Source organism: Mucor mucedo, assembly GCF_025094135.1.
Source record: "Mucor mucedo strain NRRL 3635 chromosome Unknown EV154scaffold_40, whole genome shotgun sequence".
NCBI lineage: Eukaryota > Fungi > Mucoromycota > Mucoromycetes > Mucorales > Mucoraceae > Mucor > Mucor mucedo.
This window is the reverse complement of record NW_026252324.1, coordinates 278,166-297,886: the sequence shown is the minus strand read 5'-3', so window position 1 is coordinate 297,886 and position 19,721 is coordinate 278,166. Positions and strand designations below refer to the sequence as shown.

The 19,721-nt window shown below is 37.0% G+C and overlaps 11 protein-coding genes across 11 annotated transcripts; 3 read left to right on the top strand and 8 right to left on the bottom strand.

Moving 5' to 3' along the window:
• Positions 1-62: 62 nt before the first annotated feature.
• Positions 63-548, bottom strand: EV154DRAFT_602296 (uncharacterized protein; the record flags this gene model as incomplete). The annotated part of the gene is made up of 1 exon (XM_051607277.1): positions 63-548. The coding sequence occupies exon 1, from the start codon at positions 375-377 to the stop codon at positions 63-65; it is 315 nt and encodes a 104-aa protein (XP_051458231.1). The 5' UTR covers positions 378-548.
• Positions 549-2,245: 1,697 nt separating this feature from the next.
• On the bottom strand, positions 2,246-2,575 carry EV154DRAFT_563071 (uncharacterized protein; the record flags this gene model as incomplete). The annotated part of the gene is made up of 1 exon (XM_051605761.1): positions 2,246-2,575. The coding sequence occupies one exon, from the start codon at positions 2,573-2,575 to the stop codon at positions 2,246-2,248; it is 330 nt and encodes a 109-aa protein (XP_051458230.1).
• A 577-nt stretch (positions 2,576-3,152) lies between these two features.
• EV154DRAFT_507247 (Metallo-dependent phosphatase-like protein) lies at positions 3,153-5,749 on the bottom strand. Its single transcript, XM_051601394.1, has 6 exons — positions 5,409-5,749; positions 5,115-5,336; positions 5,021-5,044; positions 4,775-4,957; positions 4,461-4,711; positions 3,153-4,381 (listed from the first exon to the last, which is right to left on the bottom strand). Exons 1-6 carry the CDS (start codon positions 5,606-5,608, stop codon positions 3,201-3,203), a joined length of 2,061 nt encoding a protein of 686 aa, XP_051458229.1. The 5' UTR covers positions 5,609-5,749; the 3' UTR covers positions 3,153-3,200.
• Positions 5,750-7,276: 1,527 nt separating this feature from the next.
• On the top strand, positions 7,277-9,538 carry EV154DRAFT_419888 (uncharacterized protein; the record flags this gene model as incomplete). Its single annotated transcript, XM_051595924.1, has 7 exons — positions 7,277-7,440; positions 7,494-7,626; positions 7,683-8,867; positions 8,930-9,011; positions 9,069-9,124; positions 9,192-9,278; positions 9,341-9,538. 7 exons carry the CDS (start codon positions 7,277-7,279, stop codon positions 9,536-9,538), a joined length of 1,905 nt encoding a protein of 634 aa, XP_051458228.1.
• A 45-nt stretch (positions 9,539-9,583) lies between these two features.
• EV154DRAFT_563068 (putative methyltransferase-domain-containing protein) lies at positions 9,584-10,491 on the bottom strand (the record flags this gene model as incomplete). Its single annotated transcript, XM_051605760.1, has 2 exons — positions 9,584-9,894; positions 9,957-10,491. The coding sequence occupies 2 exons, from the start codon at positions 10,489-10,491 to the stop codon at positions 9,584-9,586; spliced, it is 846 nt and encodes a 281-aa protein (XP_051458227.1).
• Positions 10,492-10,537: 46 nt separating this feature from the next.
• On the top strand, positions 10,538-11,016 carry EV154DRAFT_507244 (putative glutaredoxin). Its single transcript, XM_051601393.1, has 2 exons — positions 10,538-10,739; positions 10,798-11,016. Exons 1-2 carry the CDS (start codon positions 10,644-10,646, stop codon positions 10,990-10,992), a joined length of 291 nt encoding a protein of 96 aa, XP_051458226.1. The 5' UTR covers positions 10,538-10,643; the 3' UTR covers positions 10,993-11,016.
• Positions 11,017-11,386, bottom strand: EV154DRAFT_507243 (G-protein gamma subunit). The gene is made up of 2 exons (XM_051601392.1): positions 11,226-11,386; positions 11,017-11,164 (listed from the first exon to the last, which is right to left on the bottom strand). Exons 1-2 carry the CDS (start codon positions 11,345-11,347, stop codon positions 11,044-11,046), a joined length of 243 nt encoding a protein of 80 aa, XP_051458225.1. The 5' UTR covers positions 11,348-11,386; the 3' UTR covers positions 11,017-11,043.
• Positions 11,387-12,549, bottom strand: EV154DRAFT_507241 (N-terminal glutamine amidase-domain-containing protein). The gene is made up of 5 exons (XM_051601391.1): positions 12,382-12,549; positions 12,274-12,324; positions 12,065-12,210; positions 11,947-12,010; positions 11,387-11,890 (listed from the first exon to the last, which is right to left on the bottom strand). The coding sequence occupies exons 1-5, from the start codon at positions 12,526-12,528 to the stop codon at positions 11,744-11,746; spliced, it is 555 nt and encodes a 184-aa protein (XP_051458224.1). The 5' UTR covers positions 12,529-12,549; the 3' UTR covers positions 11,387-11,743.
• Positions 12,248-13,758, bottom strand: EV154DRAFT_507240 (HAD-like domain-containing protein). The gene is made up of 5 exons (XM_051601390.1): positions 13,651-13,758; positions 13,419-13,579; positions 13,164-13,358; positions 12,847-13,097; positions 12,248-12,789 (listed from the first exon to the last, which is right to left on the bottom strand). Exons 1-5 carry the CDS (start codon positions 13,727-13,729, stop codon positions 12,597-12,599), a joined length of 879 nt encoding a protein of 292 aa, XP_051458223.1. The 5' UTR covers positions 13,730-13,758; the 3' UTR covers positions 12,248-12,596.
• A 337-nt stretch (positions 13,759-14,095) lies between these two features.
• EV154DRAFT_442671 (armadillo-type protein) lies at positions 14,096-17,163 on the top strand. The gene is made up of 6 exons (XM_051596998.1): positions 14,096-14,217; positions 14,276-15,062; positions 15,131-15,476; positions 15,530-15,928; positions 15,982-16,167; positions 16,243-17,163. The coding sequence occupies exons 1-6, from the start codon at positions 14,159-14,161 to the stop codon at positions 17,061-17,063; spliced, it is 2,598 nt and encodes an 865-aa protein (XP_051458222.1). The 5' UTR covers positions 14,096-14,158; the 3' UTR covers positions 17,064-17,163.
• Positions 17,142-17,902, bottom strand: EV154DRAFT_551332 (pinin/SDK/memA/ protein conserved region-domain-containing protein). Its single transcript, XM_051604972.1, has 3 exons — positions 17,786-17,902; positions 17,602-17,721; positions 17,142-17,535 (listed from the first exon to the last, which is right to left on the bottom strand). Exons 1-3 carry the CDS (start codon positions 17,876-17,878, stop codon positions 17,200-17,202), a joined length of 549 nt encoding a protein of 182 aa, XP_051458221.1. The 5' UTR covers positions 17,879-17,902; the 3' UTR covers positions 17,142-17,199.
• Positions 17,903-19,721: the final 1,819 nt, after the last annotated feature.

The window sequence follows — 19,721 nt, the reverse complement described above, 5'->3', positions numbered from 1 at the left end:
TAAGTTTTTTCGTCGACTCTCAAAACGGAATTTCTATCGGCCTTCTTTTGCTGCTGGCGGATTTAGTATGTATGCCTTCCACCTTGGTCAGGACGCCCATGCTTGACACCAACGATTACAATATGGTGTTTGACCTTCAAGTGCTTGATCAGGGATGATCTCGAGTTGAACGTCTTATGGCATTTACCACATGTCAACTTGTCTTTAATTAATGTGTCATCAACATCTTCGACATCAACTTCCTCAAGTGATACTTCATTCTTTGACTGGTTCAATTTTATGAAGAGTGTCTCGATTAAAGGATTTCTTGGGGCTACTTCTACTCTTTTAGGAACATTGAGACGCTCGCCTTCAGCAATACTTTCTTGATTGTTCATTTATATAATCGTTGTAAATTGTGAAATGGAAAAAGCAAAATGGTACCTAAATCCCCCCCGCCCCTCCTCAAACAATTATTCGGATCTGGTTCATAGGCCTAAAAAATAGGTATTAAGTGATCCAAAAAAACATTATAAATGTGCCTAATAAATGGGTATTAAGTGATCCAACAACGAGCCTAATAAATGGGTATAAAGTGATCCACAAATGTGCCTAATAAATGCGTATACAGTGATCCACTTCCACCGGACATCTACTGTCCGGTGCGACCGAACAGGGGTGGTAATTACTATATTTGGAAAAGAGGGGTGGTATATACATTTTTTCATATTAAATATTGAACCAAAAACTATAATTAACACTTCATTGCCCAGGTATTGTCGATGATCCTGTAACTGAAATGTTCGGTACCGTTATCAGTAGTTTTGACATGGGCGAAACCAAAAAAGCTCTATAAACGACTTCAAAGGAAGAAAGAGATTTCGATTTTGATACTGAAGCCATTTTACGTGAATTCGATGAAGAAGAAAGACTACTGTTTCAGGAAGAAAAATTATTTTTGCCAAAAACAACTGTCACTGTATCTCAATACAAACAGAATGCAGCATCGTTTAACTTAGTTTCCAAGCAGGTCAATGATGGTTTGGTGGTGAAGAAGGGTTTTTTGTCTGCGATCGCAGCAAATAGAAAAAACTCTTGCTTCATTGATGCGACTTTCGAGCTGTTGTGGAATGCTGTCTTGCCTTTTGTCTCCTTGGAAGGTTTGAAATACAACAGGTACAATTCAATTTTAATTGATTCGTACAAAAAGTATACTTCCACTGTCGAAACCATGGATCAAAAAAAGCTTGTTATCAGGGAAGCATCAGCAATGATCAGGGGGTTTGTTTGGGGATTACCCAGTTCCATCGATGATGATAACAGCCCACCCCAATTCACAGACGGTGAACCTGCTTGTGCTATAGAACTGCTAATGTTATTTTTCAATAACATGTCTGTTGAGTTTAAAGCACGAATCGGAGGGTTTAAAGGCGACGTGAGCCGCATTCATCACTGCTCTGAAAACCACGAACACAATTACGTCAGTGATACACGTTTCGCAGATCTTCTGGACATTGATGACTTGATGCGAGAATTTTTATTAGAGACAAAAGAGTATAGCTCGGAGGAGGAGCAAGAAAAAGAATTTTGTTCCATTCTTTTATATCATTTAGTTGTCAGAGAGAAGAAATTCCCCTGCACATACGAAACTGATTGTAAAGGAATGGTAACCGCAACAAACGAGATAATTGACTCTCATACACCTCCCTTTCTTTTTATCACCGATCCCACCAATTTTGTGAGACGCCATGAAGGATTTTCAAGCAACAGCAGAAACGCCATAAACCACTCTAACGTATATTTTCCAAAAAATATATCATTAACTCAAAACTCTCAATATCAATTACACGGAAGAGTTTACTCTACCTCTTCAACAGGAGAGCATTTTTTTTACACTCTGTTACAAAATCATCGATGGTATTAATTTTCTCGTTCGCATTGACAATCTCGACAAAGAAATCAAAATCATCACATCAGACATGAACAAAGCCCGGCAAATCATTAAAAGATGCCGTGGAACAGTTTATGCCTGCTACAAAAAAAAACCTTATAGACATTTTCTTTCTTTCTTTCTTTCTTTCTTTTCTTTTAAAATATATATTATAATCAATAAACATTTAGACAAATTCACTTTGCATTAAATTCATGCACCTGTGAGGTACATGCCTGAGTGACCGTTTTTCCTATAAACTTCGGTCAAACTAAATCCCGCGAAATTACAACTTTTTTTTTTTACAACATTTTTCCCCACCACCAAAAAAAACGACTATAAGCGTACCGTCAACACTTTTTTTTTAGACGTATGTGTAGACTTTGCCTTGTCACTATCAACGATCTCGTGTACGTTGTAGTGAGAGTATCTTTTGGAGTCCGAGCTTTCTAAATCATGACGGCTACGATTGTCACAATCATAAAACTGCGCTTCTGTGTCGTCATAGGGATCATTTGCAGAATCTAACACGAGTTCACCACCGTCGTCTCCTAAAATGTTGACCTCGTTCAGAGTGTCATCGGTATTATCTACAAAATACATCCCCTTCTTCATTCGCATCTCCATTTCATGAACTATCGACATCGTCATCTTGGTCGTCGTCATCTTCAATCACAATCGTGTTCTTAGGACAGACAGAATGAATACTTGATTACAAGAACGGATAATGAAATAATAATTATTATATTTAATTGATAAGAGAGAGAGAGAGAGAAAGAAAAAAAGGGGGAGGGTTATTAGGTAATTAAATATAGATACGACTTATATTCTTCGCATGACAAACCGTCCAACTTATAGTGAAAGTTTATGTAGCCTCATTTTTTTTACTAAGTTTATATTCCATCCTACCGCATTTTATATCCCTTTTGTTCTCAAATATCACAGATAAGCTGCCATACCGAAATTATGATGATGTCTATGAAATTGATCTGTAAACTTTCTAACATATAGATCTGCAGTAGATCCAATTATTTTTATCATAGTATTTGATATCCATCATCAAGGCTAAAATAAATTGACAGACATACCATTTTAATCAACCCGATATCTGAGTGTATCAAATCAAGGGCTGTCGGGAAAAGTAACTTTTTTACATGCATGACCTATTCTAATATCAGAAGAACGAAAGGTAGTTATTATTTAGTGGATATCTCTTTGAAAAAAAAAAGTAATATGATATATGCTTCAAAGGGAAAAATCAAAAATCAAACTTTTTTATTATCATCACTAATTAATAATCTACGCGAACAATACGACCTTCTACCACAGGACTAATACTAGCCCAACGCTTTACCCAGGATACATCGTTATCAGCATTGTACTTACTATTAGGACCATTTTCTTCTGCATCTTCCGAATCAATACAGTTGGGATGACCTTTGCTAGAATCCACAAATGCATCACCAATAGCCTCAGTACTGATATGATAATCTGCACGTTGTTTAATATCACTTTCCAAAAAGGATCTTCCATCTTGACTACTTGTATCACAATCACAGTCTCTACCATCATTAGGATGATTATGTCTTCTGAATTGTTTAGACACACTACGCCAATGCGCTGCTGCGGACGCCACCAATTTCTTAATTCGATCTTCATGATGTACATGCTTGGCTTGATACTCTCGGAAAGCATTAATATATTTCAAACCCAAGAAATATTTACGATACAATGTAGATACCAACACACCACGTTCTTCATCCACAATAATTTTATCCTCGGGTACCTTGAACGCTGTATAACCATCATAACCACCAATCAAATAATTTCTTGTAGCAACAATGTATTCACGTTCCATACTTAACGGGATCATGTTCTCGGGCTCGTAACGTTCCTTTCGGTTCAACATGTTGGGAAAACTAAGTGATCGTCGATGTCCACTACGCTCCTTTAATTCGACACTTGTCAAATGCTTTTTGCAAGTAAACACTCTACGTACACGACTTCCCGAAGGTGCTTCCGGGTTCCATTCGAGACGAATACCTGCTAATTGAGGAAATCGGCCTTCTTGTTTAGGATATTCAGATACACTATTCTCAAGCGCGTCCCATAACTGTCTTCCGGTCACTCGAATCACAACAATAGGGTCAAGAAAAGGGAAGGCGGTCAAAATGTCTCCCAATGTAATCTCTCCCACTTCAATAATACTATCGTTTCGAATCGTGCCACCCACACAGAACCCAATCTCGGCTGGAGTTTGAATATTCTTGTAGTACATCATCATCAAATCGGCGGTAAGATTTCCCAGATTGGTTTCTTCGGTCCGAACGGTCATACTACGGCCATCCAAGGGAACAGTGGTATATCCGATGGCTGTCTTGGTTTTAGAGGAAACGAGTTTGGCTACATTTTCAACCAGCTCTTCGGTAGCTTCATCGGGTTGTACACTTGAATCTATCACCTCACGTTCAGCTATGAAGGATAATTACACAAAATGTGTGATATTTTAGTAACAAAAACAGATACACTCTTTCGTATATGTATAGCTTACCTGACATGTCCTTGATGTATTTTTTACCCGTATCTGAATCACTTTCAATTTCAATTTTCAAATAGGAAAACTCTCTGAAATCAGTACCACTCTTGACAACTCGTACAGGGTATCTCTCATCATCCTCTTCCTCTTCGTCGCCTTCCACGATTTGTTCAGGATCATAACCGACGTCATCTAAATTCTTCTCTCGGGCCCAATTATCCCCAATAATATCCACAGCATTGGATACGTAATAAAAATGATCATGTCTACATTTTTTTTTTTTTTTTTTGTTAGTATCTTCCAATAAAAAATCGTACGATATAATTTACCCTCCTAACACCAGATCGATTTCACCTTTACAAGATTTTGCCAATTTGACATCGTTGGGTACACGCATATGTGTTAGGGCAATGACCAAATCCACCTTGTGGGGACCTTCAGGATCCTTTAATTCTTTGGAAAGATCCTTGGCTACTTGAACAAAATCATAATAGGTCAACTCTGGAGGAAATCTAATTATATAATTCAGTTTCTTTTTTTCTACATTATCTTTTTCATTTCTTTTATATACTTACGAGGGAATTGTTTGGATCCATTCTCTATTATACGCAAGAAAAGATCAGTTTTGCTGTCTATCAAAAAATAATGTATTCACCCTGTAACACTTACTTTTCAACCAAACCAACAAAGCCAAGACGTAATCCTGCATGTTCAAGTACAAGATATCGATCGATTCGCTGATGCGCCGTATCCGCACCGTTCAAAACATTAGAAAGTAACCAAGGAAAATTCGTTTGTCCAATCAATTTCTCCAATTGTGGCATACCAAAATCAAAATCGTGGTTACCAAGACATGCAGCTGCAATATGAAACTGATTCAAGATCTCCGGCCTATAAACATTTTTTTTTTTTTGTCATAAAAGTAAGTTGTCTTGTATGCGCTCTCTTCTCTATTTTGCTTACATGTGGGAGCCTCGGGTAATAGTGCCTTCAAGACTGGGATTAAAAGCGTCGCCAGAGAATAAAACAAGTGGCTCAAGGTCACTTTGGGAACGGATTTCATTTACCTTGGTCGCGAACCGAGATGCACCGCCAATAGGTTCGTCTTTAGACGGCGAAGCATGGTATACATCGTTAAAATGAATGAGTTCAAGTGTAGTCATTGTAAAACGGGAAAAAGTAGAAGGAAGAAAAAGAAAAAAGAAGAAGGAATCGAGAGCTTTTTATCTGCTGCTTACTGAGCAAATAAAAAGTAGGCTAACACGTTGGACCGTCATCATAAGCATGAAAAAAAAGGGGGCGGGTGGGCGGAAACCTCTCAACTCCGTCTTTAAGGTTACACTAGAAGGAACCCTTCACCTTCAAAATTTAGCGTGTGATTAACGTAGAACCCTGGATTTCATTATCACGTTTGAAGCAACTTGGTAATACATACACAGGGTACTGACATTATGTGATACCCGCCTTTATTTATTTTTTCAAAGTCAATATGGTCTTTTTTTACTTTGACTGCAGCAGTTTTATTCATCTGCTGAACACTTTTTGTTTTGCAAGATGATCTGAATGGAATAAAGTTGCATATGTGATACTTTCGTTTCGTATTCCCGAGAACGTGGATCTAGCCTTCAAGTTGCTGTGAATCAATATAAAAAGGCATAATTACACGCCCCACCCCACACCCTCCCCGCAATTTCTTTTCTGAAATATGTGCTTCAGAAAGCATGATCATATGTGCTTGTGTCTTTCCCTGTGTCAAGTAGCATGATTCTTTACTTTTTATAGACAAAAAATGTGATTTTGCGTTTTTTTGGTAGAACTTTATTTATCGTCTGATTTATACGAGCCAAAAAAAAAAAATTTCACACGCTTGATTTCTGTCAATTATTCACTTGCCCGAAATAGGTTTTGCAAGAAAATGATTAAACTGAAGCATACATATAATAAATCGTTTGTATGCACTTGGATCTGTTAATTCTGATGGAAGATGTCTTTTTTTTAAAAACAAATTCAGAAAGTATTACGGGCTCCTATGGGGGCCCGTGCGCAAAATACATATTTTTGACCGCGCTACTGTGAAAAACAAACTTTTACATATTAGATTCGAGTTTGATAAAAAATCTGATGTGCACGACCACCTTTTATTCACCATAACTATCCATCACTGAACAAATACAATAAAATAGTTTATCATTAAATAAAGCTTTTACTTATACAATATGGCCGTACGCGTAGAAAGGAAATATCGTTGTAAAATAAAATGAAGTATCCAAACAAATTATGCTATTCTGAATTTAGAGGAATAGAACAAGGACCTACCATTAAGAATGATTTTGCCAACATCTTTACCATAAAAAAGTATCACTATCAAACGTTGTAGGCGTCCTCCAAACATAGCCACCCTTTTCCTTCTTTGAATGAATCTCCGCATGTTTTACATTCTAAAAAAAAAAAAAAAAAAAAAAAAAGGATCTGCCATTCACCTTTTCTTTTTATTTTGTCTGTATATTTCAGCAATGGCGAAGACAAGAAGCTCAAAAAAAGAAAGTCCAAATGAGCAACACATTTCGAAAAACAAGAAAAGGAATCGTAAAGGATCAGTTCATGAGGAACCGAGTGCTGCGCACGAAAATCATGCTAGTAAAAAAACCAAGGGCAAAGGAAAAGCAAAGACTGCAGATAATTCTGCCCTTTTTGACAACTCCCTGCTCAAAGAGACTGTATTGAAAGATAGTCTGTTAGAAGATACACCATTGAATGACATAGAAGACAGTCTATTGAAGGATACGGCAGTGGGGGATATGACCCCAGAGGAGGACATCGCATCAGGGGATATGACGGTAGAAGACGACGAAGATCCATTGGAAAGTGATGAGGAAGATGACATTGACTGGGAGACAATACAGCTTCCTCCCAGATTTGATCCTTCACAGGCAAGCACAGAAGAAACATACAAAGATGTAGAAATTGTAATGGAAGCACCCTTACCTGTGCTCAAGTAAGATTTCTTTTTAACCTGACACATCCACGATACACTTACAAAAATCATAGAAAACCCAAGAAATCAAATTGGAGGATAGTCTATGAAAGAAATCTCCGCGATTGGACACATAATGCACACATTGTATTACTCATTGCTCATTACTCACTTCGAAATAGCTGGTGCTCTCGTGATGAAACCATGGTAAGCATTCACCTTTTACCTTATACGCTCATAATTAACCCCCTTTACCTCCGCAGTCTGTATTGGCATCCATTACACCAGATCATGCTAAAACTTTACTTTCAAAAGACTCAACCCAAGAAAATTTAATCAGGGGTATCAAATGGTTACTTACATGGTGGCATACCTATTTCACTATATCAGGGCCAGGTTTATTCACTATTCCAGCGACAGAATCCCCCGCACAGGAACCATACATTCATACCTTTGAAGATTTTTTACAACTTAGATCAGGTACACGCGATACAAGTGCTCAGTTATTCGTTGCTCTCCTAAGATCTTGTGGTTGTGAAACTAGATTGGTATGTTCTTTACAACCTGTATCTTACAAACCTCCCGTCATCAAACGTATAAGCACCACAGATGATGATGATGACGATCCAGATCTTGCTACCGTCACTAACTTTGAATTCAAAGCACCCTTCAAACCTTACATCGATCCTGATCATCAATGGAAACAACCCAAGGCAAAACCTCCCATCATTTGGGCTGAGGTCTATTGCAAACAAACTCAAACTTGGATCTGTGTGGATCCTATTCGTGCTCACGTTAATAAACCGGGTCTCATGGAACCTCTCTCCTTGGACCGTCATAATCATCTATCCTTTATCCTAGCATTTGAAAAAAACTCGGGTAAACGTCGTGGAAATATCGTGGATGTCACTAAACGATATACCCGGAATATGATGAAGGCGCTCAAGGAAAGAGAGAGACCTTTATCCATGCGAGAAAAACAAGCGGGTGAAAGACTTTGGTCTGACACCTTTTTGGGCCATCTCTCTCGAAAAAACACTCTCAATGAAAGAGATTTGCTGGAACAAGAGGAATTGCAGTTACTGGAAGTAGACGATGTAATGCCTACTTCTATTGGAGCCTTTAAAAATCACCCATTGTATGCCCTCGAACGCCATTTAAAAAGAATGGAAATCTTGTATGAAAAAGAACCTGTCTTGGGTTATATCAAAGGTGAAAAGGTATACGCTAGACAATGTGTTCGTTCCTTATCCACTGCAGATACTTTTCGAAGAGCTGGCCGAGAAATCATGGAAGGAGAGCAACCCTTAAAAATGGTCAAGGCACAGGGTAGTACAATCAATACAAAACGTTTACAAGAAAGAGCAAAAGGAGAAGGCAATGAATTACTCGTGCCGTGTTACGGTGAATGGCAAACGCGTTTATATGTCCCACCACCTCTAGTCAATGTAACTTATTATTTTATTTTATTTTGTGGGTTAATTCTAACTTTGTGTTACTTGTATGGCAGGGCAAAATTATCAAGAATGCATTTAACAACATTGATCTTTTTAAACCCACTATGTTACCAAAGGGTGCAGCTCATATTCCAAGTAAGTTGTATTACCGCCTTCATTGGCTCCTCCTAAAAAAAATTGTTTTCAATTTAGTCAAAGGTATTGCAAGGATGGCAAGAAAATTTGGTATCGATTATGCCGAAGCTGTGGTAACTTTTTTTTTTTTTTTTAAAAAAAATTACTCTCCAAAGGAAAATAGTTAAATCTTTTTATCAGGTCGATTTTGAATTTAAAAAACTAAAAGCTGTGCCAGTCATGGATGGTATTGTCATTGCCCAAGAAAACAAGCAGATTTTATTAGAGGTACACTACCAAAAAAAAAAGAGAGAGAGGGATATGTCGCTCACTATTTTTAAATAAAAAAGGCATGGGAAGAATACGAACAGACAGAAGCAAGGAAAGCCATTGCCAAACAAGAAAAGGAAACACTTTTACGCTGGCGAAAGCTCATCAAGGGATTAATCATCAAGGCTAGAGTAGATACAGAATACAGCCAAGACGTATGGGATGGCTATGACAACGATGGTGATGCACCAGGAGGCTTTCTTCCTGAGGAAGAATAACAATATATAAAGATAAAAAAAAAAAAAAAAAAAAAAGGGAGGGGTTTATTCTATAACTACAGCAAAATTATTTCGTCCGCCACCTTCCTTGCCAGGCAAAATCTTCTTTTTCCAACTAATCTTGCTCGTATCCGGTACTTCTGTCAGTTCAAATAAATAATACGCAAGCTTATTCGAAAAATGATGTTGAATGCATTTTTTATACCCAATCGATTTCATCATCTCTAATAAATACTCGTGTGTCATGTACCTCGAATTATCCACACACGGTAAAGGAACTACTAAAAAGAGGTAATGTAATCGATCCGTCACTGAAGGTAAACTAAGGAAATCCCGTGTATGAATCAACATTTGACCTATTTCCTTTATCTAAGTATATTATACACACACACATTTATATTGTACATTCACGATTTACCTCGGTCTTTGGGATCGCCAACAAAATTAATCACTAAACTCAAACAAACAATATCAAACTTATCCACTGTAGGTTTCATCTGTAAAAAGTCCTGCTTTTGAATATCAGGGTGTTGTGGATTTAAGTCAATAGGTTTGGCTGTGATCCATGCACTATAAGGCTTATAATTATCTGGTGCCACAGCACCAATATCCAACACCTTGATAGGTTTCTTTACACTATCCACATTACAATGTGCTTTTAAGGTTTGAATCAACCATTTGGAAGAATCGCCTCCTCTTCCTTTACTCTGACCTAATTGTGAGGCCTTTTGGTACCAATCAAGTCCTCCCATGGACTCCATTTCAGCCAAAATCTCGCCCTCATAAGCACTGGACGCTGCACATGGTTCTGCTCGGCACTTGGCCAACTCTTTATTCAGCACATGAAAGCGTCGAATTAGTCGTGCTGTTTCTACTCTCGAGTGTTTGAATTTGGCGTCGGTCCGTTGTACTCGACTTGTAATCGGTTGCTTCTTTTTTTGTTTCTTTACCATTTTTATGAAGTGTGTGTGTGTGATTTTTTTTTTTTTTTTTTTTTTGAAATGGTTGCTGGTATACGTGACTTGTGATTGGGACGGTCTTTAATGCAATTTAATGGTGTGTTGTTATTTTTTTACCCACCTTTTATTTTCACATTCAAGAAAACATGGCAACTCGAAAAGCAGCCATCACCTTGTACTCTTCGAGCACATGCTCTTTATGCACAACAGCGAGAGAAGCTATTATGCGAGTTCAGAAAAAGGTATATATAGATATGAAACTGACTGAGTCAGTCAACAGACTCACAGGTTTTCCGATAGACGCCTTTTAGTTTGACAGTATTGGATATTCACAAGGGAGAATGTCCTAAAGAATTTCGTGATAAATATATCTTTGATGTTCCCGTCTTACACTTGAATGATAAATTCTTGATGCAACATCGAGTTCCTGAAGAAACTTTATTAGAAGCCATCAAATTATTCGAAACCACAGGCAAAATCAACCCAAAATATTAAGGAGTAAAAAAAATAAAATTACCCCCCGAGAATTTAAACACATCTTTATTATTACATGATTGTACAACAACCTCCATGATTTGTAGGTGTAAATGGATCGTCTTTTTTATCAATAGGTCCCCACACAGATGGGACAAGAGGATCTCTCGTTTGCTTGCAATACGTTATCAGACTATAAGAAATTCATGTTAGCACTTTTTCTGCTTGCAGAATCAAACAATATCAAAAAAAACCTTGTCGATGCTTCTGAGATTGTAATTCTGGGTATATCAAGCTGATCTCGAAGATTTCGGTTGTATTCCAATAACCGTCCTAATTTCGCCTCTGATATATTTTGTGCTTTTCGTGATGGCATGATATTTAACAAATAAAAAAGAGAAAGAAGAAGAAAGGAGAGAAATAAAAATAAGGGGGGGGGCAAGTTTTTTTAGTTTATTTCATGTGGTACCACCATTCTTTTTACCCGAAATGTGAATTTAACAACTTTAGCGTTTCACAGTGTTTCGCGTTTTGCATCAGGCAATACTCGTTCAGACACTGCAACCAATAGCAAAGTCCGTGTGATGATGATATGGTTTAATTCACCCAAAGAAATATGCTGCTGTAATAGTAGGGGCTTCTAACTAAAGAAAGAATCAGCTTGCATTAAGCTACACTTTGTCAGAAAAAAAAAAGGTTTCGCGCGTCATCCGTGCGTAAACAATCCCCTATTTTGTCAATTACGTTTATTATTTTCCTCATGCATGACAATCTATATTTTATAAAATTGCTTGCACACAATTCCATACTTGTTATTCTTCTTCATTGATATGAATTGATCTAAATTCATAACTTCGTCACAGGATTGAATAGCTGGATAATCCGGTGGTGGTGCATGATAGCTACCATCGCTCTTGATCTATATTTTTTTTTTTAATACATCACCCAGACTCTCTATATCAATCATCTTCTTACCATATGGCTTCTATCTGATGAAAACAAGCTTAAATATGTCTCTGCAGGCACCACTCGAAAATACCTATTTCATTCTTTAATAAAACTTTTTTTTTGTACTGTGTAAATGTGTGTGTACCTGTCAAATTCACTTTTTAATTTATAAGCAGGCTTAAATGTCTCGGTAATATATTCCTCTGCTGTACAAGGAAAAGAAAGTACTGAATCATAATCATACACAAGTGCCTCCTTATCTTTTTGCACAAATAAAATGACATGATAATCCTAAATCAATTTTTTTTTTTTTTTAGTGTTACTTTTTTCCTCTGTAGACCACGTTTCTCTTACCCAAACCACTGGCTGTTCATCCACACCCGCCTTTTGTTTCCATAAAGGTACCTATCATCTTTTTATTAAGCAGTGTGCGTGTCTGTTTAAGGGGGGGGGGAGTCTAACCATCTTTATGTCGTTGCTAATGTAAATGACATTGGTGCTATGCAACATGTCGGGTTGCTTTTCTTCGATCTCTTTACATAAGAGATAAATATTTTCTTCGCAATAGCAATTAGTATACTTCAAGTCAAACCGCTCCACTTTCAACATTGTTTTGTACAGAATAAAAAGTAGGGAAAAAAAAAAGAATTTTTACTTCATATTAAAAAAATTATAATTTATTTGGCTAAATCACCAAAGGCATCAATGTAATAAGTAGACTTAACCTTATTCTCGGGAGAGAGTAAGACTTCTTTGGTGGTAATACCCGTTAATACACACAAGGTATCTACACCACCATTAATACCAAACTCAATATCAGTGTCTAATCTATCACCAATCATACAAGTCTTTTTCAAATCAATATGGGATCTAAAAGAAAAAAAAGTTAAAATCGCTACCACTAGTACAAGAAAAAGGATACTTTACTCGGCACGAATAGCCTCCAACATGTTTTGTGCAGGCTTACCCAAGACAGCATCAGGACGTCTACCAAGAGCAGCAATAATGGGAGCAGCAATAGCACCTGCACCAGGGTAAAAATCTCCATGTTGAGGGAAAGTTGTGTCTTCATTGGTCACAATGAAATAACAGCCGGGATTTCTAGTCAGATAAGCAAAGGCCTTGGAATACTTTTTATAGTTGACCTTTGTATCCAGTCCAATGACAACAGCACCCACCTTTTTTTAAAAAAATCGTCCTATCTTTTAGTTTACTTGTATATAATCCCATTTCTTTTCTCTCACCTCTTTATCATCGGGGACAGGGTCGTTATCTGTGATTCCAGAATCTTCTTCTCCACCACAGCTACGAATACCTTCAGCCTCCAACTCATGCTTAATACCATCCATACCCACAATATATACTTTCTTGTCTTCGGGGAAATTCAAGACATGCTTGAGATACGCAGCAGTAGCAAAAGCAGAACTAAATACCTCACTCTATTCAACAATAGTTGTTAGAACTCCCTTTTTAATTATTTTGTAGTTTCCTTCACTTACAAGCTCGGCCTTGATGCCAAAACCTTCAAACTTTTTCAAGAAGGAAGAACGAGACTTTGTACTATTGTTAGTGACAAAGAATACTCGCTTACCCTTTTCCCGAAGAAGATTCATGGCTTCAGGTACACCAGTAAACATATTAGTACCTTCCCACAATACACCTATCAATTATTATTTTTAAAAAAACGGGTTAAGTATTCTATTAAGCAACCTCTTTTTGTTTGTATTTTACCGTCACAGTCGAACAAAAAGTTGTCATACTTGTCAATAAAGGCTTCACGCTCTTCTTTAGTTTGGATATACTCGAGCATATTATGTTTAAACGAAAGAAAAGGGATCCTATAGATTATTTTTTTTTTAGTCACCCTTTTTTTAATCGATAATGATTAAAAAGCAGTCCATCTCTCTCTCCCCCCATCGATTAATCTACATTTATGCACATTTCATCATCCAAATATCAAAACCTATCTCTGCACTGCACCTCTAATATTATTCTCGGGAACAAATTTTTAGATCATAATAATAAATCCTTAGCACTTGTTGCTATTTAAAAAAAGGTCCTTTTGAAGTAGTAAGAACAATCAAAAAGTATGCTGGGTTTTAATCGCAACAAAAAAGCATTGTTTACCCTCCTTCTTTAAATTATTTTAAAATAGGTGTAACATTTGTAGGTGAATTTTCGCTTTCTCTCCTCTTTTTCTCCGCTTTTTTATTATTATTATTTAGTCCATCTCTAAAGAATGAAGGAAGCAAGCCCATTAAGACAACAAGTGTCGGGGTCTGTGTATTCCTCCACAAGGTGAACTATTATTTTGTGAAAGAAGAGATGAAAAAAAGAAACTAATGAATGCAAGTAGAGATTTAGATGTTGTATTTGAAGAAACAGAACAAACAGTGTATCATCAGTTTCAAAGACCTAAAGTTTCAGAGCTTCCTTCCTCTCGTCGTCCTCGTGCAGGCACTATGCCTTCTTTTATCCAGACTGAAGTCAATAACCGACCTTCTTCAAGTGCAGCCTTATTATTAACCATCGAATCTGGTAGACATCGTTCGGGCTCACTCAACTTACCTCAACCTTCTCCTTCCTCTTCCTTTTGGAACTTGAGACATGATGCTCCCCTTTCTCCTTCTTCCGAACAACTCTTACAAAACGATAGTGATTTCTCAATTGCTCGTACTATGCGTTCTTTGGGCTTACAAGAAGAAGAAGAGGAGGAAGAAAAGGAACATCAGAATAGCTTATTTCATCATCAATCGCCTCCCGAATTTCACATGCCAAGTCGATCTCTTTTATCAGGTACAAATCGAAATCGATCTTATTCCGTCAATGCTACAGCCATTTATGAAAATAATGAAAGATTAAACTCCAATAATACACCTTTACCTTTTGCAAGTCCGTTGGAAGGATTTACGAGACAACAACAAAATAGACCTCGTGCATCTAGTATGGGACGTGCGGATGCAGGTAGACTACCCCCACCACAAATAGGTTTATGGACTCAACCTATTCAACAAAGATCTTCTCCCCTTGTTTCTATGAGAGAAGAAGATGCCTTGTCTTTGGGGGATTCGGAATTATTAGCCAATATATATGAACCTACCACCACAACCACAATCACCACAACCACCAATAATACTGCAGAGGTAATATATACATATATTGTAATCATACTAGTGAAATCAATTTTTAATTTATTGTGGCATTTCATTAGAAACCTTACTTAAACTATAGTCAATCCACACCCACCTTTCGTGAAAATTCTTCACAATTATCCACACGCTCACTTTGGGTGGGCAATATCGATCATACAATCACCGTTGAGCTTTTAACTCTTGTATTTTCTGCTTTTGGGTCTATCGAAAGTGTCCGTCTACTTGTCGAAAAGGAGTGTGGCTTTGTCAATTTTTATCAGGTCGAAGATGCCGTACGAGCCAAAGAGGAAGTCTTGACTCGCATGGGAGGAAGAATTGGTGCTTGTATAGTTCGCATTGGCTTTGGAAAAGCAGATGCTGCTGCTGTCACCGAGACCAACGTATTACAACCTACCCGAGCATTATGTAAGTCATTATTAAATTTCAATATGTATTAATCTAACCATAAAATATATTAGGGCTAGGAAATATACCAGGAAATACAACACCCACTTCCTTACAAAACTTATTTCAGAAATACGGTAATATCGAATCCGTACGTGTCTTGTCTCATAAAAACTGCGGCTTCATCAATTTTGAATCTACCGACAGTGCCATTGCCGCAAGAGATGCTTTGTTACAAAACGAAATTGCTGCTCAAGGATTTACCAGCGCTCGTGTAGGCTTTGCTAAAATACCCCCTCCTCCTCCACTTGTCACCAACAATAAGAATTCTACCTCATCTTCTTCATCATCATCTTCTGTTGTTAATGAAGAAACCACCGCCACCGATACCACTAGTCTTTGGCAAAACGATCTTGTTCAAATCATGACTCAGTTTAATGTTCCCAAGGATATATGTCTCTCTTATGTCAAAGGTAAAAACTTTTATTATTCTGTTATTCAATCATTAACAAATCACCCTTTGTAGACCTCAAAGTTTCATCTGTCTATTTTGATTCTATACGGGCAGTTCCTGAGCTGAGTGCCAATCGGCAATTCGATGCTGCACGTCTTCGTGATATGCGTAAAAGAGCAGATAGTGCAAGTAAAGGAAACGAGGAAGCTGAAGCAATTGCACAAGAATGTATGCAAGATATTGCAGAAATTAGTAGTGGTAAGTTCTTTGTAATACGTATAATAAGAAAAACAAGTAAACTGACTTTTTTTTTATTATAATTAACAATGGTAGATTACATTGGTAACACAGTTGTTCAACGGTTATTTGAAAAATGCTCTGAAGATACAAAGACGCAAATGTTGGAGAAAATTGGCCCTCATTTGGCAGCCATCAGTATCCACAAGAATGGAACGTGGGCCACACAAAAAATGATTGATCTTGCAAAGACTCCGGAACAAGTCAACCTGATCAGTCAATACCTCAAACCTTATATTCCTCCTCTCTTATTGGACCAATTTGGAAATTACGCTGTCCAATGCTGTCTTCGTTTGGGTCAACAAACCCAATTTATTTTTGATGCCATGGTAGAAAAAGTCATGATCATCTCACAAGGTCGTTTTGGTGCTAGATCTATGCGAGGTATCCTCGAAAGTGAATTCATCAGTGACAATCAACAACGATTTGTGGCTTCTTCTCTATGTCAAAACGCACTAGCTTTGGCCACAAACGCCAATGGTGCGTTACTTCTATCCTGGTTGATAGAGTCCACACAGATAGATGGTCGTATGCATGTCTTGGCTACTCGATTGGCTCCTCATTTGGCTCAATTATGTGTTCATAAATTGGGCTCTCAAATCATTTATAAATTAATCAATCAGACGGTGGATGAAGATGCACAAACTCTGCTATTGGAGGCCTTATCGCAGGAATCCGTTTTATCAGAGGTTTTGGCAGATCAAGTACGTGGTTTGGTCTTTATCCAAAAGGTCTTGACTTTACTTTCTTCTCTTCAAAAGCATCAACTCTCTCATCAGGTTTGCAAAGAGCTTGAAAAATTCGATAGTCCTAGTCATAGAAAACTCTCTGATCTGTTGTTAGAAAGCGAATCATAAAATAATGATGATACCCATTTAAAAAAAAAAAAACTATTTGCTTTCCTTGACGGAAACATTATCAAAATAAAATCACATACACTCACTCACTCTCTCACACACACACACATATTTATTATAAATACATAGATATTAATCACAATAACGATCCTTTATTCTCAAGCTTGTTCCTTGATTCAATCACACGTTCCTTTTGTTCCTTTATTGTGAGATTCATTTCGTCCGTCAAAGTTTCAGGTAGATAATAAAGAAACGGTTCTGTCTCTGTCCTCAAGAAATTCGCCAACTTTTCCTGTTGCTCTAGTTTCTTTAACTCTCGCTCTTCCGCCTGTAGTTCTTGTTCCTCCTTTATTTTTAACTCTAACATGCGTTGCTTTTCTTCTTTACGTGCCTGTAACCGCTCTTGCAATTCCTTTCTTTCCAATTCTAACTTTTCATGAAGTTTCTCATTGATCTCTCGTCTATTTTTATCCTACACGTCATTCGTTCAGTTTTTTTTTTTGAAACACGAAAAAAAAAAAACTATTCACACACTTACCACTTCACTTGTCTTTTCTGTCTCGTTCTTAAACTTGTTTAACGTGCCTAATAAAGCACCAAACAATCGTTTGTTGCGATTCTTTCCTGCTTCACTGGTTTCCAAACGAGGTCTTTTAATCTACTCGCTTTCTTTTTTAGTGTATATAATAAAAAAAAAAAAAAAGTTTTCTTGAGAAAGTTACCTCTTCATCTTGTCCAGACTCTTCTTTACTTGAAACATCAATTGATCTTTTACGATGACTGGTAGATGGTACTACTATGCTGGATTGTACCATTTTTTTTTCTTTTTTGTGTGGGTGTAAAAAATAAAGGGCGGCTAACAATCCCAGGATTTTTTATTTTGTTTTAACCCCTTACACCTCACAGTCACATCATGATATTTTTTATGCATTGTCAATCTCAAAGTGTATAATCTGTTTGGTCTGTGCCTTTGACTTGTTTAGCATTTTATAGAGCTTGATCTTCATAGCTGTCTATGTCATTTTCCCCAAGATTCGGTCTCAATTGTTTGCAGAACGCTTAAAAAACTAAAGTTATATTCTCGAAATTTTTCGGGGATACTTTCACTCGAATTGCTTTTGCAGATAGCCATCATTCCTTAGATGAATAAAGTGATATTCATACTGTACATAACTTTGTGCTGCTTTCAAAAGTATTGAAAGGGTTGTTGGCTCATAATTCATGAGTTTAGCAACTATAGCAATGTATGATCTCCTCCATATATGTAGATAATACTGTGCTTGTAAAAATTGCATCATTCTAAAAACATTCTTCTTAGGGATAGTCAAAGCACACGTAGCCACAAAGTAATATCGGGTGACTTTGGTTACCTTTATGTTCTAAAGATAAGAATATACAATCAAAGACAATGCAATATTTATGAAACAATGTATATTGAGCGGTATATGCTTATTCTGACAATTTCATCATGAAAATATGTATATACCACCTGAGCTATACTATATATAGTAACTTCTCTTATATATCACCTGCCGGATTGTACCCAGACAATCTATGCCCGGCAGGTGGTAGATAGCCCATTATACGTGTTGATATGGATTAATAAAACGGCACTTTTTAGGCTCATAAAGTCAATTACCACCTGTCTGTTATGTGAAGTCTGGCAGGTGTTAAATAGGCAGAACCCTCCTACCACCATTTCTTTACAAGATTAACAGTGCTCTGTCTAGTAACGTATTTTCCTTCATACTTTCCGTAGACAATAAATGGCCGTGCAAGTGTTCTCGGTTAACCTTATCAGATTGGTCTACTGCTTGTACCCGTAAAAGCTTTCGATGCTTGAATCTTAATTGGATTGGATATTTATTCTTACAGCTTGATCGTTTGTTCTCTTTTTCCTCAACGATTTCAATAGTAGTCTTACGAGCATTTCCATGCTTACAGCGAAAAACTAAGTATGTTAATTCACTTTTATCGACATCTAAAGCAAAGCTGTTTTTGAAAGCCTATATTTAAAGTACTGTTTAATCTGTGTTGACTGCCGAAAGGCCTCATTTATAGCATTTAAAAGAGATGATTTCCAAATTATTTTGAAGTAAAGTAAAGTGAAGCATAATAAAGTATTACTGTGTTCCTACTATTATCTATTTACGTTAACTGTAAGTCAAAAAATAACTTTATGAGCCTAAAAAATGCCGTTTTATTAATCCATATCTACACGTATAATGGGCTATCTACCACCTGCCGGGCATCGATTGTCCGGGTACAATCCGGCAGGTGGTATATAAGAGAAAATACTATATATAGTATAGCTCAGGTGGTATATACAGGTTCTCTTTTTCAAGCGTGATGGTCTACACGTCGATTGACATGCCATATCATCTAAACTTCATTGGATGATCGTTTTCTGTTTTCCATAAAATCTGCTTTACTGTCATTACAAGCTACTACTGGAATGCAGATAGACAATTACCAAGCTCTGACTTGCTTGGGAGGTTTTTGCAAGTGTTTCTGTTTTAAGTAAAGGCTCATACATTATGGATGATAAAATAGACAAATGAAATCATCCTGACATAAGCTTGTTTATCTATAAGTAAAGCTGGTTCACACACTTTATTTTTCTCATTTTCTTTTCCCTTAACATACTTCTTTTATCGT

What these genes read in the sequence shown, in the direction of transcription:
- EV154DRAFT_507247 (XM_051601394.1), bottom strand. Translation starts at nt 5,608, where the DNA reads ATGACTACACTTGAACTCATTCATTTTAACGATGTATACCATGCTTCG. An exon ending in ATTACCCGAGGCTCCCACAT is followed by an intron (nt 5,337 to 5,408) that starts GTAAGCAAAATA and finishes AAATGTTTATAG; the next exon opens with GCCGGAGATCTTGAATCAGT. An exon ending in TTTGTTGGTTTGGTTGAAAA is followed by an intron (nt 5,045 to 5,114) that starts GTAAGTGTTACA and finishes TGCGTATAATAG; the next exon opens with AGAATGGATCCAAACAATTC.
- EV154DRAFT_507244 (XM_051601393.1), top strand. Translation starts at nt 10,644, where the DNA reads ATGGCAACTCGAAAAGCAGCCATCACCTTGTACTCTTCGAGCACATGC. An exon ending in TTATGCGAGTTCAGAAAAAG is followed by an intron (nt 10,740 to 10,797) that starts GTATATATAGAT and finishes GTTTTCCGATAG; the next exon opens with ACGCCTTTTAGTTTGACAGT.
- EV154DRAFT_507243 (XM_051601392.1), bottom strand. Translation starts at nt 11,347, where the DNA reads ATGCCATCACGAAAAGCACAAAATATATCAGAGGCGAAATTAGGACGG. An exon ending in ATCTCAGAAGCATCGACAAG is followed by an intron (nt 11,165 to 11,225) that starts GTTTTTTTTGAT and finishes AATTTCTTATAG; the next exon opens with TCTGATAACGTATTGCAAGC.
- EV154DRAFT_507241 (XM_051601391.1), bottom strand. Translation starts at nt 12,528, where the DNA reads ATGTTGAAAGTGGAGCGGTTTGACTTGAAGTATACTAATTGCTATTGC. An exon ending in TTAGCAACGACATAAAGATG is followed by an intron (nt 12,325 to 12,381) that starts GTTAGACTCCCC and finishes AAAAGATGATAG; the next exon opens with GTACCTTTATGGAAACAAAA. An exon ending in CATCAGATAGAAGCCATATG is followed by an intron (nt 11,891 to 11,946) that starts GTAAGAAGATGA and finishes AAAAAAATATAG; the next exon opens with ATCAAGAGCGATGGTAGCTA.
- EV154DRAFT_507240 (XM_051601390.1), bottom strand. Translation starts at nt 13,729, where the DNA reads ATGCTCGAGTATATCCAAACTAAAGAAGAGCGTGAAGCCTTTATTGAC. An exon ending in CTTTTTGTTCGACTGTGACG is followed by an intron (nt 13,580 to 13,650) that starts GTAAAATACAAA and finishes AATAATTGATAG; the next exon opens with GTGTATTGTGGGAAGGTACT. An exon ending in TTGGAGGCTATTCGTGCCGA is followed by an intron (nt 12,790 to 12,846) that starts GTAAAGTATCCT and finishes TTTTTCTTTTAG; the next exon opens with ATCCCATATTGATTTGAAAA.
- EV154DRAFT_442671 (XM_051596998.1), top strand. Translation starts at nt 14,159, where the DNA reads ATGAAGGAAGCAAGCCCATTAAGACAACAAGTGTCGGGGTCTGTGTAT. An exon ending in TCTGTGTATTCCTCCACAAG is followed by an intron (nt 14,218 to 14,275) that starts GTGAACTATTAT and finishes GAATGCAAGTAG; the next exon opens with AGATTTAGATGTTGTATTTG. An exon ending in TATTGCAGAAATTAGTAGTG is followed by an intron (nt 16,168 to 16,242) that starts GTAAGTTCTTTG and finishes TAACAATGGTAG; the next exon opens with ATTACATTGGTAACACAGTT.
- EV154DRAFT_551332 (XM_051604972.1), bottom strand. Translation starts at nt 17,878, where the DNA reads ATGGTACAATCCAGCATAGTAGTACCATCTACCAGTCATCGTAAAAGA. An exon ending in AGTCTGGACAAGATGAAGAG is followed by an intron (nt 17,722 to 17,785) that starts GTAACTTTCTCA and finishes GAAAGCGAGTAG; the next exon opens with ATTAAAAGACCTCGTTTGGA. An exon ending in CAGAAAAGACAAGTGAAGTG is followed by an intron (nt 17,536 to 17,601) that starts GTAAGTGTGTGA and finishes AATGACGTGTAG; the next exon opens with GATAAAAATAGACGAGAGAT.